This window comes from Dromiciops gliroides, chromosome 4 (assembly GCF_019393635.1).
Source record: "Dromiciops gliroides isolate mDroGli1 chromosome 4, mDroGli1.pri, whole genome shotgun sequence".
Classification (NCBI taxonomy): domain Eukaryota; kingdom Metazoa; phylum Chordata; class Mammalia; order Microbiotheria; family Microbiotheriidae; genus Dromiciops; species Dromiciops gliroides.
In genome coordinates, this window is record NC_057864.1 from 452,114,519 (window position 1) to 452,126,845 (window position 12,327).

The 12,327-nt window shown below is 36.8% G+C and overlaps 1 protein-coding gene across 1 annotated transcript in view; it reads right to left on the bottom strand.

Annotated features, from left to right (window-relative positions):
* Positions 1-6,809, bottom strand: part of HORMAD1 (HORMA domain containing 1) — a 31,656-nt gene extending 24,847 nt beyond the window's left edge. The window contains exons 1-6 of the mRNA XM_043963258.1: positions 6,777-6,809; positions 5,946-6,090; positions 4,301-4,364; positions 3,755-3,791; positions 2,742-2,762; positions 2,546-2,572 (exon numbers count right to left, since the gene is read on the bottom strand). Coding sequence (XP_043819193.1) covers positions 2,546-2,572; positions 2,742-2,762; positions 3,755-3,791; positions 4,301-4,364; positions 5,946-6,090; positions 6,777-6,809 — 327 coding nt within the window. The remainder of the gene's footprint in view (positions 1-2,545; positions 2,573-2,741; positions 2,763-3,754; positions 3,792-4,300; positions 4,365-5,945; positions 6,091-6,776) is intronic.
* Between the last annotated feature and the right edge of the window lie 5,518 nt (positions 6,810-12,327).

Genomic DNA, 12,327 nt, shown 5'->3' on the forward strand with positions numbered 1-12,327 from the left:
AACAGTGTTGTCAATTCCCCGGGGAGAATGAGACTAAGTGATATATTCTAGTATTATCAACATAAATTCATTGAGCATCTTTTATAACATAAAACTCATTTCTGTAGCCCTTTATGATTAATATGGCCTTACAATCAAGTGTATTTTCATTTGTATACCAGAGAATCAGAGGAAAAAAATACATTTTCTTCCTTCAAGAAATCTAGATGTTTTATCTTTTTGTGTGTAATCTAAGACTTTAAATGGAGAGGAACTTCATTCTTGTTCTACTCTGACTTCAGAGCTAAGTATCTTTAGAACTTTCCCTGAGTTTTACTCTTGTTTTCCTTTCTTTCCTTCCCTCCATCTTTCTCTTCGTTCCCATCCTTTCCTTTTTTCCTTTTCCTCTCCCTGATTGGAATGTGTTTCAAATCCCAAATGACGAGTACAATCAGGATTGAGGGTGTTTATTCAGCATTTGAAGGTGAGAGAAAACATTGGACTTTCTTCTGTCTGACCTCAAGTACTGTGCATGTTTACTGGAGGAGCAGTATTTTGCAGAGAGCCAACATGATATAGTAAAAAACAGTGGACAGTAATCCTGGTATGAGGGGCATCACTACAGTTTGACATCATCCTACTAAAACTGTTTGGTCACTATCCAAGGGAATGGTCTCTTTTTCCATTCTTCTCTTCTTTGGCCTTTCTGCAGGTGTGATACTATTTTTTTCTTTTCTTTTTTTTGCAGGGCAATGAGGGTTAAGTGACTTGCCCAGGGTCACACAGCTAGTGTCGTGTCTGAGGCCGAATTTGAACTCAGGTCCTCCTGAATCCAAGGCTGGTGCTTTATCCACTGTGCCACCTAGCTGCCCTCCAGGTGTGATGCTATTAATCTTTTTTTTCTAACCAGACTGTCTCTCCTTCTATTTTCAGAGACTCCATACTTTTCCTAGTTCTTCTTCTTTATCTCTACCAGCCTCTTTTTCTTTTTAAAGCTCCACTTTTTCTCTTTTTTGGTAGGAAATGAGGGTTAAGTGACTTGCCCAGGGCTACACAGCTAGTATAAAGTGTCTGAGGTCAGATTTGAACTCAGGTCCACCTGAATCCAGGGTCATTGCTTTATCCACTGCACCACCTAGCTGCCCCCCATTTTTCTATTTCTATACCCTCTTGCCTTGCCAATAATTTATTTCCAGGGTACAGCCAACTCCCAAATCTTGATCATAATTCTATGAGATTTAGTATGAGAAGGAAAGTTAAAGATCCTGTAATCTAATCCCTTTATTTTACAGATAAGATATGGACCCCATCTCCAACTACTTATTTCACTTCAGTGTATCACCAGGGACTCAAAACTCCACATGCCCAAAGCTAGGCTCTTTGTTTCCACCTGAACCTCATTGTTTCACTATTTCTATCTGTGGCATTATTATTTAAACTATTTTCCATGTCCAAAGGCTTTATCTTTGACTCTTAATTTTACCTCTCTTATTCAGTTAGTTATGAGAGGTAACAAGGCAGGGAGATAGAGAAATGTCCTTGAAGCCAGAAAGTCCAGGACTGAAGTCTGGCCTCTGATACCTCCTGGCTGTGTGAATAAGAGCAAACTACTTAACCTCCTGAGGCAACTCTAAGTTACAAAAAGGGAGTTCCCTTATTCCAGAATTCTTTATACTAATACATATATACAATATATTAATGTAGTCATGGGTCCTATCCCTATTGCTGCTGATTCTACTATCACAATGTCATATCTCTCTCTTCCACCTTCATTTCTACCCACCCCAGCCTCATTAGCCTTTTTAGTTTTCTTGCTTTCCCATGTCCCCCGAATGTTTCCAGGATAATCCTTCTTGCACATGTATCTGGCACAGTCACATCTTTGCTCAAAAACATTTAGAGGCTCCTTTTTTGTTGACTAAGGAAAGCTTAAAATCCTCTGCCTCTCAATCAAGACCTTCTCTGATGTGGCGCCATCAGCCTTTTCAGCCTCATTTACTCTTCTCCCCCATGAATTCCGTATTCCAATCAAGCTTTTCCTCCCTCTCTGCCAATGTCCTGCCTCCACTCACTTGTGCACAGTTCTCTGCTGGAATGCCTTCAGTCCTTTTCTCTTATGTGTGTGGAATTTCTAACCATCCTATAATGCCCACCTGCATGCTAAGCCATTGACTGAGCTTCTCTGATGCCTCTGGTCAGATGGTGCCCTGGAGCCTTCCAGAGCAATGCACTTATTATGTAATACTCTGTGTCACAGCTCTTACTGTTGACATTTTATTTCCCAACTGCATTATAAACCACCTGTCTCTGCAAGCCCCTTGCACCCCTCACAGCAGGTCCTTCACCAGTGTTTGATGTTCTCTATTATGCCATTACTACCATGTATCTCAGTGGCCCTGCATTAGTCATTCAACAAGCCCTGAGCCCTGGCTTCCTTACCAAATAAGAAAGTATGTGAAAGCTTCTGAAAACTGAAAAGGTCTCTTATATCTCCCCTGTGTTATATCACAAGTTGAAAAATAAAGTCTTTTTAGATGCATCATTTTACTAGAGCAATCAAACTTACCTGAGGGTCTTCTGGATTGCTGTATACCTATTTAAAAATAATGAAAAGTTATTTAAAACTAAGCTATTTTAATTAAATTTCATTAGAGAAATTCAGCAAAAGAAACAACTGGTTAAGCTACTTTTAATTTTAACATCATTTAGATAAAGTTAGATTAAACAATCTTGAAAAGAATCAAAAAATCAAAAATACTTACAGCCAGAACAACCATCCTTAGCTGAAATAGAAAAAAAAAATCCTAATTTTGTAAGACATTTTAAGACAGGTCATAACATTTTAAACCTATTTCACTATTCCCAACAGCAAATTACTATGGCACAGGGCGAGTTATAAAAATAAATGCCTTAGCAAAGCCCTCCTGTCCCCCAATAATCCTGTATCAAAAAGACAATTTACTGCCAAAAATCTTAGTAGAGTTATGAATAATAAAAGTAAAGGGGTTTTTTTTTTGGCTTAAATCAGAACTTAAATACTCTCAGAAACTTAAAATGTTGACATCAATAATTCACACTTCTACATGAATGATACAACTTCCTTTCCTGGGAGCTGCTTTTAAGAAAGGAAAGGTAGAACATGAATTCTTAAAGGAAATAGGAAGGAAAGGGACCAAAAAAAAAAAAAGAGTTTGGGGGAGCTCTAAAAAGGGAAGATGAAAAGTTGAAAATAGCTTATTTCAATTTTTTCTAGGGCTATATATTTTTGTACAAATGTAGATATATACTCATGATTATGTTTATATCACATTTTAGTTATATTATATTATATTAGTAGTCTGTAGTTAATTCTCTTTAATGCAAACCCTGTTAATTCATACTATACAGTATTGGTACACTTGGCACTATAAATATGGATGACTTAAGTAAATTATGTAAAAAAAAGATTGTGGAAAGCTTATTAAACCACATAAAGAAGGGGATTTTTCTTCAGACTTTAATATGCTGTTTTTAACTTAAAAATTGTTAATTACAAAGCAGGTCTTAATCTATTAATTGAAACAAGGCTGTTAGGACTTGGGAACACTTGTTTAGTATTAATTCCAATTGATACAGATGACTTAAAGTAACAAGGCTATTTTTTACAAATATTCTGTCATTTGGATTTTTATCTAATTTATAGTATGCCTTTCTTAGTTCTAATTAGCGATCCTTTAACATGATAATGCTGTATCTACTGATATAAAAGGTAAAGAAATGACAATGGAAGACTTACATATTTTTTCTGCAAAGCATCATAGCATCCTAGCATCCTAAAAAAATCAAATGTTATTTGTCTTCTATCCTGAACTTTTGCATATTTGAATTTATTTCCAGAAAATTAAGTTCTTTGCATAAGTCTTCAAGATAGCCCATTACAAAAGTGATTTTAAAATTGTTTCACTGTTTTAGGTTAACCAGAGTCTTCTTTTATACATTATGGAAAAATTATAAAATTATAGTAGGAAATAGGAAATGAGACAAGAGGAAATATTCTAAAGGCAAAAATGCAGGGTTTGGCAGCTATTGGGGGAGGGGGTAATAAGAGGTAATTAAGAAGCTGAGTATATTGTGTTTGTATAGGACCTGAGAAAAAAAGAAACCAATAAAACTAAAAAGAGACTTAAAGAAACATTATGAGAAAAAAAGAAACATTATGAGGGCTGAAGAGGGTCACTGAAATTCAGTTAAACAATTTAAAGTATGTATAGCTAAAACAAAGTCAAGTACAGATTCTTGTGATTTAAGGAAAAGCTATCCTATTAGGTACTCTTATGCTTACCATTTCACTAACTGAGTGGATCCTGGACAGTTTTTGTCTTCTCTCAGAATTTTGACACAAAGATCTAAACATAAAAATATAGTGAAGGTGAAAATGCTATTTTGGTTCTTGAAAAAACACACAGTAAAAACCTAGAAATAATAAATGAAATTGTATTTATGAATACAATATGATATTGTAAATTCTTTAGCTATTATATATCAATGGTTTTTTTGTTGGTCAGTTGTGTCTGATTCTTCATCAACCCTGTTTGGGTTTTTTCTTGACAAAGATAATGGAAGAGTTTGCCATTTCCTTCTCCAGCTCATTTTATAGATGAGGAAATTGAGACAAACAGGGTTAAGTGACTTGCCCAAGGTCACACAGCTAGTAAGTGTCTGAGGCCAGATTTGAACTCAGGAAGATCTTGCTGACCCCAGGCCCTGCATTCTATCTGTACCACCTAGCTGCCCCATATCAAAGGTTAAATTTACATTATTGCTGAATTTTAGCAGTGAATTATCACTTAATGAACATTATTATGTATATTTAAAAAATAAAAATGTGAACATGTATTATTAACACTATTATAATATGGCATTGTCACAGGGGAAATAGGTGGTGTGTGGGTTCTTAGGTATTCCTCTTTAAAGAATTACAACTCTTGGGCAGCTAGGTGGCGCAGTGGATAGAGCACCGGCCCTGGAGTCAGGAGTACCTGAGCTCAAATCCGGCCTCAGACACTTAACACTTACTAGCTGTGTGACCCTAGGTAAGTCACTTAACCCCAACTGCCTCACCAAAAAAAAAAAAAAAAAAAAAAAGAATTACAACTCTCACACAATCCAATTAGAATAAAATAGTCTTTTATGGGTGCTGGAGAAAGTGACCTAGAGGGAAGTCAAAGACTTCCAAAAGGCTAAAGCTTTTATAGATAGATGGGGTGACCACCTGACAATGGTAAGTTCCTTTTGGGGGTGGGGAAAACTTGAATGAAGGATGGGATGTTTCTTTGGAATGATAGTCCCAACCTCTGGAGTTATGTCTGTCTCCTCCATTCGGTAGTAAGTAACCTCACCCAACTGACTTTTCTGCTATAGAATTCAATCTCCCCCTACTTCTTACATGTGTCCAGCCTGATAGCTAGTTGGTCAGTTTAAACTTTAATAGTCCCTTAATTTCTCTATATGTTCCAACCCCATGTCATTATTATGAAGATTACGTAGCAATCTAAAAAAATTAGAAAAAACATAATCTATCATCTTCATCAAAGTATTTGCTAAGAATCCATCTGAAGAATATAATGTGGTTTCAAAAGACCAAGATATTAACTGTTTGAAAAAGGTCAATGAGCATAGTATACCATGTCCACATTATTCTCCTTTATTTAAATTAGCACAAGAACAGCTATTACTACTATAGAAGGTTCTACAGTACACTACTTTTGTCCACTGTACTACTAATGTATAGTGTGACAGGTAGAAATAATTCAAACCAGATAAAAAGGGGAAGAACAGTCTTCACTGCCTTTCAAAGGGTGAAGCAGAGGAGACAAATAGATTTTTTAAAACCTTAAAAATCAAAATCTCAATAAATCAAAGCTAAATTAGAATTTTAAAACAAAAAAGTCAATCCTTTAAAAAGACCGTCATAAAAATCATGTTACCATCTAAATATCTTGTTCCATAGGCACATTCTGGAAATATTCCTCTTAAGTATGTTATGCAGGATACAGAAACAGCTAGGAGCCTCTTTACCAACACCAAGGACTGTTGTTCAGTTGAAATCTTATTGGGAAATATCACAGCACTCTAAAATTTAAGGAGAATTAAAATATTTTCCAATAGTCATTGTAAAAAAATGAAATTGACAAAAATAATGCCATAACAATTTTTAATAAGTTTAGCTGCTTTTTCCCTATTAGTCTTTTAAATGGTTAAGTGTCCTGAAAAGGAGGAGGTACCTGAAAGTGAAACATGTTTTGGGGGATCTCCTGCTAAATAAAAGAGCGTTTTTGTAATTGAACTTTACACTGCTGAACATTAATTTGGTAGTAGAATAACTGTATGCAAGTATACAATCAATACTTGTGACTTCATATTCTTTTTTTGTCAGTCTACTGTAACCATTGCCCGCTAGCTAGAATTTTAACCCCTTACACTACATAGAAACAACAGTTTCTTCTACACTTAGAATAACACTCGGAAGAAAACTACTGATATAAGTGTCTTTTGGGGAAGGACCTATTTTTCCAGAGAGACTGACTAAAGCTGACAAACATATTTCTTAAAGTCACTGAGCAACTTTCAGTAAGACCCAGTATAGAATGAATTTGAACTAGCAACTTTAGCAAAAGCTCCCAAAGTAATTTTTAATGTAGTCTCAACATCTCAAGTACTTGCTAATTGGTCATTATTTCTCAGAATAGAAATTATTTACATAATAAAAGGTTTATTTCTGCTGGCAAAATATAATATTAATATAAATGGAGTCATACCATACAATTCCTCTGCATCTGAGCAGTGGCCATTTTTTCCTCAAAAAAGCACCCAATTTATTCCAACCTTTGTGGGAAAAAAAAACAACAAAATTTTAACTCCAGATTTTATCCTTATCTTCATCATTCTAAAACCTTATCTCTATACATAGTAGACAAGAATTTCTAATGAAGAAGAGATGAATACATGGAAAATTTCCGTGCCCAAAGTTAAATAACTTTTTAAAAAATCCTCCTTCCCATAATTTTCTCATTTTTTATTCTTACCTTTGAGTAGCAAGAATCATTATATAGGGGAAAGTAAGAAGCCAAGTTTAAGTTTGTGAAATTAGACCCATAAGTAAAATTTAATTTGTAAAAACTATAAAAAGATAATATTGCCTGTTGTTTCTTTTTAATGCATTCATTTTTGGTCTACTTGGAATAGCTGGCAAATCCCTCAATAAATACTACCAATAAAAGTTGTCATCCCATTATGCCCTAGTGCCCTCCCTACCCAAAAAACCCATTTCATTTCCCATCATTTGCCTTTTTAGTCTGCAGTTTAAAATAAGACCGTTATTCCTCCTTTACTGGAAATAACACACTGTACCAAATCTGACTATCCTAATCTTCCCAAAGCCAGCAAAGGGAAGAAAAGCATATGCATTTTTAAGCCTCCTTATACTTTTAGCAAATCCTTTGTAGTTTTATTTGGTTTGTGGCTTTTTCCTTTTAATTTTCGGCCCAGGAATGGGCAGATAACCAGTGCCCGGGCACGTTTGGACCGCCTCAATTTGCTCTTCTCGTGGTCTGTGGCCTGGACACAACATTCTCCTGCAAAAAGTTGTCATGGGCCCTTTTTGTTGGTTTTGAAAATATTTGGACATTCTTCCCATTCAAACAATAAAATAAACACTAAAGACTCTAAGGACTCAACCCGAGTAACCGGCGGTTGGGAAATAATGGGGGTAAATACATATTTTATAGGATCCCTGCGTAGCCGACTCGCGACGAACGACGACAACTTCTCAGGCGCCGCTGGGTTCTGCACACTGCGCACGTGCCAACTTTCGCGAGGCTTCACCCCCAGCGGTTAACGCCCAGGGCACGAGGACCGGGCAGGCCAATCGGGAGGTCGCTTTTTCCGCCTAATGAGCACAGCCCGCAGCCTGCTGGGAAAGCGCGCGGGGCTGGGGTGGGGTGACTGCCATTATGCTGAGCAGCCGCCCTCGTGCTTCACTCCCTGGCCTGCCCTCTTCAAAAGCGCTTCACCTCCGTCCGCCTCGAGCGGCCCTGGGAGGGCACAGAGGGGCCTGAACGTGTTCGCGGCGCATGCGCGAGAGCTCCCGTCGCTGCTCCAGAATCTGCAGCTCGGCATTCCCTTTCTGGGCCGCCCTGTCCCAGATGATGGAGCCAAAGGACTTGCCTAGAGGGGCCAATGGCCGCTTGGGTCTTCGGACTATTGTTCCGCACATTAGGGCAACTTGTAAAATTAATTATGTACCATTTATGTGCTGCCTGTGGCGGTTAGTGTGCTCGGCGGCTGTCTAGCTTTTAAATGCCTAAGGAATACTTCTTCATCGAGTAACTGATTTCAGCGGCGTTAAAAGCCTATCCCCCGCTGTGGTCGTCGCCAATATGGCAAGATAATCGATGAATTTGATAATCAGGCTTTAAACATGAGGACGATGAAAATCAATGTACTAATCTCAAGTTGGTTCTCTCCCCTCCCTCTCCCTCCGCCCCTATGTAAATATATAATGTTTTTTAAAAAATCAACTATACAATATTTTAGTTCAGTAGGATAAACAGTTATCTCTTATGTAGGTGTGTGCTTCCACCATTTTTTAAAACGAAGGACTTTGAGTCCTTAGTCTTGTATTTCCTTCAGTGGAAAAAGGAAGGACTAGAGTGTTTAATAATGCATTTCCTCCATTAAAATGATCAGCATAAAATACACTTGTCAATAGGACGTTCAGAAGAAATAGAGAAGAGACACAAATTCTGTGTCTGGGTCAAGATAGTGCGTTTGGTTTCATTTTCTCTGAATTGCATAATTATACAAAACTTATGAGGTTGGACATAAAAACCTAAAGACTGAAAAACAAATGCAATCAGTATCCTAGAAATTGGAGAGGTCAAACCATTTAGTACAAAAAATTTTGAAAAAATAGAAAGCTGTTTTGTCAGAAAATAGGTTTAAGTTTACAGTAGCATATGCCATATACCACAATAAATTCCACATAGATGTTTGACCCAAATAGAAAAAGATCACATTATTTAAATATTAAAGGAGAAGAAAAAGTGGTACCTTTTAGATCTATAATTAGGAATTAAATTCTCAGCTAAACAAAAGATAGAGGCTATTTAAAATTTAAAGTTTTGGTTACATAAAATTATAAAGCCAGCAATATTAGAAGAAAAAGCAAGTTATTCTGCTTTATTTTCCATTAGTAATTATTTCATAAAGTTTACTAAATATTTTCTTTACAACAGTCCTATGAGATAGGTCCTTTTTATAGAGGAGAGAACTAAGACTGAGAGGTTAAGTGATTTTCTAAGAGTCTTAAAGCTAATAAGTGACACCCCTTCCTGCTACCCTTTCCAGCTTTCTTTTCTACACTGACTTTTTTTTTCTTTTTTTTTTTGGTGAGGCAACTGGGGCTAAGCGACTTGCCCAGGGTCACACAGCCAGTAAGTGTCAAATGTCTGAGGCTGGATTTGAACTCAGGTCCTCCTGAATCCAGGGCCAGTGCTCTATCCACTGCGCCACCTATCTGCCCCTACAATGACTTTGCATGATGATTCTTTTCTTTATATGCCTATCTAACTGTAGCTTTGAAGGTCAGCCTGAAACAAATGATTACAAAAGTAATCATAAATAAAAGTTTTTTCATTGCTATTTCAATAAATGACACTGAAAGGGGAAGTATATCTATAGTTCCCAAGAAAAAAAAATGTGTTTCAATTTGCTGTTCCATTGGATATAGCTAGAATTACTCACAGAACTTAAAAACATCATGGGATCCAAAAATTACAGAATTATGGGATGAAACTTTTAATTAATATTATATTTTTTGGGGGGGGGTGAGGCAATTGGGGTTGTGACTTGCCCAGGGTCACATAGCTAGTGTCAAGTGTCTAAGACTGGATTTGAACTCAGGTCTTCCTGACTCCAGGGCCAGTGCTCTATCCACTGCACCACCTAGCTGCCCCTAATATGTATGTATTTTTATATAATATACATATATCCCTATACATGTACATATATAGAGATATATGTATATATGATATATAATAATATATAGCAAGACCATACTGAATTTATAGCGAGTTGTTAAATGATGCAAGAACATTATTTGCAAATGAGTGGGTTTAATGATAAGAAAATGTTAAAATGTACTAGGCACTAAATAAAAATTAATTCAAAAAGCATTTATTAAATGCTTATTATGTATAAGTTCCTGGGATGGGTGCTGACAACACAAACAAAAAATAACAGGCCCTGGACTTAAAAAATTTAGGAACTAGTAGGAGGATAAGACATATGCATTTCAATATTTTGGTGAATCTGTGATCTCATTGATATGAATTGCCCATAGGAGATGGCACCTGAAACTGAGTCTTGAAGGATGCTAAAGATTCTTTAAGAGGTAGAGGTGAAGTAGTATATTTCAGCCATGAGTAATGGCCTGTACAAAGGTATGAAGGTAGGAGATGAAATGTCAAATTTAGGAGATATCTAGGTCAGAATGATGTGTCTAAGTTATATGTGTATCTTGTGTCACATATGTGTATATACACAGATAAGTAAAAAACAAATTGGAATGAAATAAGTGTACTGGAGAAGTCAAAAGAGACCCATGAGATTGGCTAGGGAGGGATCACTTCTAGAGAGGCAGAACCAAGAAGGCTTCTTGAAGAAGAAGGCACCTCAACTAGGTGTCCAGGAAAAGAAAAATTTCAACAAGTAGAGATGTGGAGAGAAAGGATTCCAGGTATACTACATTATTATTCCCCTGATCCACCAGCCTAGTAAGCCTGTTTAAAAAAAAAAAGATATGAGGTTAGTGTGGCATGATCTATTCTTTTTTTTTTTTTGGTCAGGGCAATGAGGGTTAAGTGACTTGCCCAGGGTCACACTACTAGTAAGTGTCAAGTGTCTGAGGCCAGATTTGAACTCAGGTCTTCCTGAATCCTGGGTCAGTGCTTTATCCACTGCACCACCTAGCTGCCCCCCAATGATCTATTCTTGATGAAGCCAAGATTAATATTCCCTTTCTAAATATTTAGAAACAATATATTAATGAATTTTGACCAGAATCAGAAAATCACAATGACCAAGAAGTCCAATCCATACCTCAAAAAAGGTTGTTACTACAATAGACCTACTATAACAGGGCTGTGTAATCAACTATACTCAATTGTAGCCCATGTTCAGCCACCTACTTAACTGGTTACCATATTCATTCTCATAATCCTGAGTTCCAGGGTAATTCATGGGTAGACTTGGATTGGAATAGGAGCTGGATCTGCAGTTTCATTGGTATGAGAACTCCTAGGTGAGGAAACTCTCTCTACAATGAAGATCTCTGCAATTTGTAGTCTTTGATATTTTTCCTAAGAGGTTAAGTAACTTGCTTGGGGGTAACACAGAGGCAGGGCTTGAACCAAAGTCTTTATGGCTTTGAGACTGTCTCTCTATCCACTGTGCCATGCAATGCTTGGATATTTCTTTATTAGTGACTAAAATTGCACATCTTGTTATCTTTCCCCACTACAATTCTTCCCTATTCCAAACTTCCCTATCATTGTCAAGAGTGCCATTATCCTCTCCCAGTCATCTAGACTTAACAACCTCTATGTTATCCTTAACTGCTCATTCTCACCCCCACATACAATCCTTTGCCAAATATTGACCTTTCAACCTTTTTTACTTCTTTTGTTTATCCTTCTCTCTATTCACACAACCTCCATAATAATTCAGGCCTTCCTTACCTCTCAACCAAACTATTGTCATATTCTTCTAATAGTTCTCCCCATCTCTCTTCTCTCCAAGGAGTATTCCATTTAGCCATCCAAATGATTTTCTTAAAGCATAAGTATATGTTACCTCTTACTCAGTAAAAAATGACTTCCTATTATCCTCAGTATCAAGTATAAAGTCCTATGTTTGGCATTTAAAGCCAAAGCTGGCCTCTTTCTGCCTTTCCAGTATTTTTATGATTTACTCCTCTAACACACACTTTATAATCCAGCTAGACAAGTTTACTTGAACATGACACTTTCTTTCCTATTTCTATACATCAAAATAATAAAGTAGCAATAATAATATAAAGCACTGTGCTAAGTGCTTTACAAATATTATCTCTTTTGATCCTCAAAAAAACCTTGGGAGATAGGTGCTGTTATCCCTGTTTTACAGTGAAGGAATCTGAGGCAGAGGTTAAGTGACTTGCCCAAGGTCACACAGCTAGTAAATGTCTGAGGGTGGATTCGAACTCATGTCTTCCTGACTCCAACAGCAATACTCTATCCTCTGTACCATCTGTCTCACTAGATGCCCTTC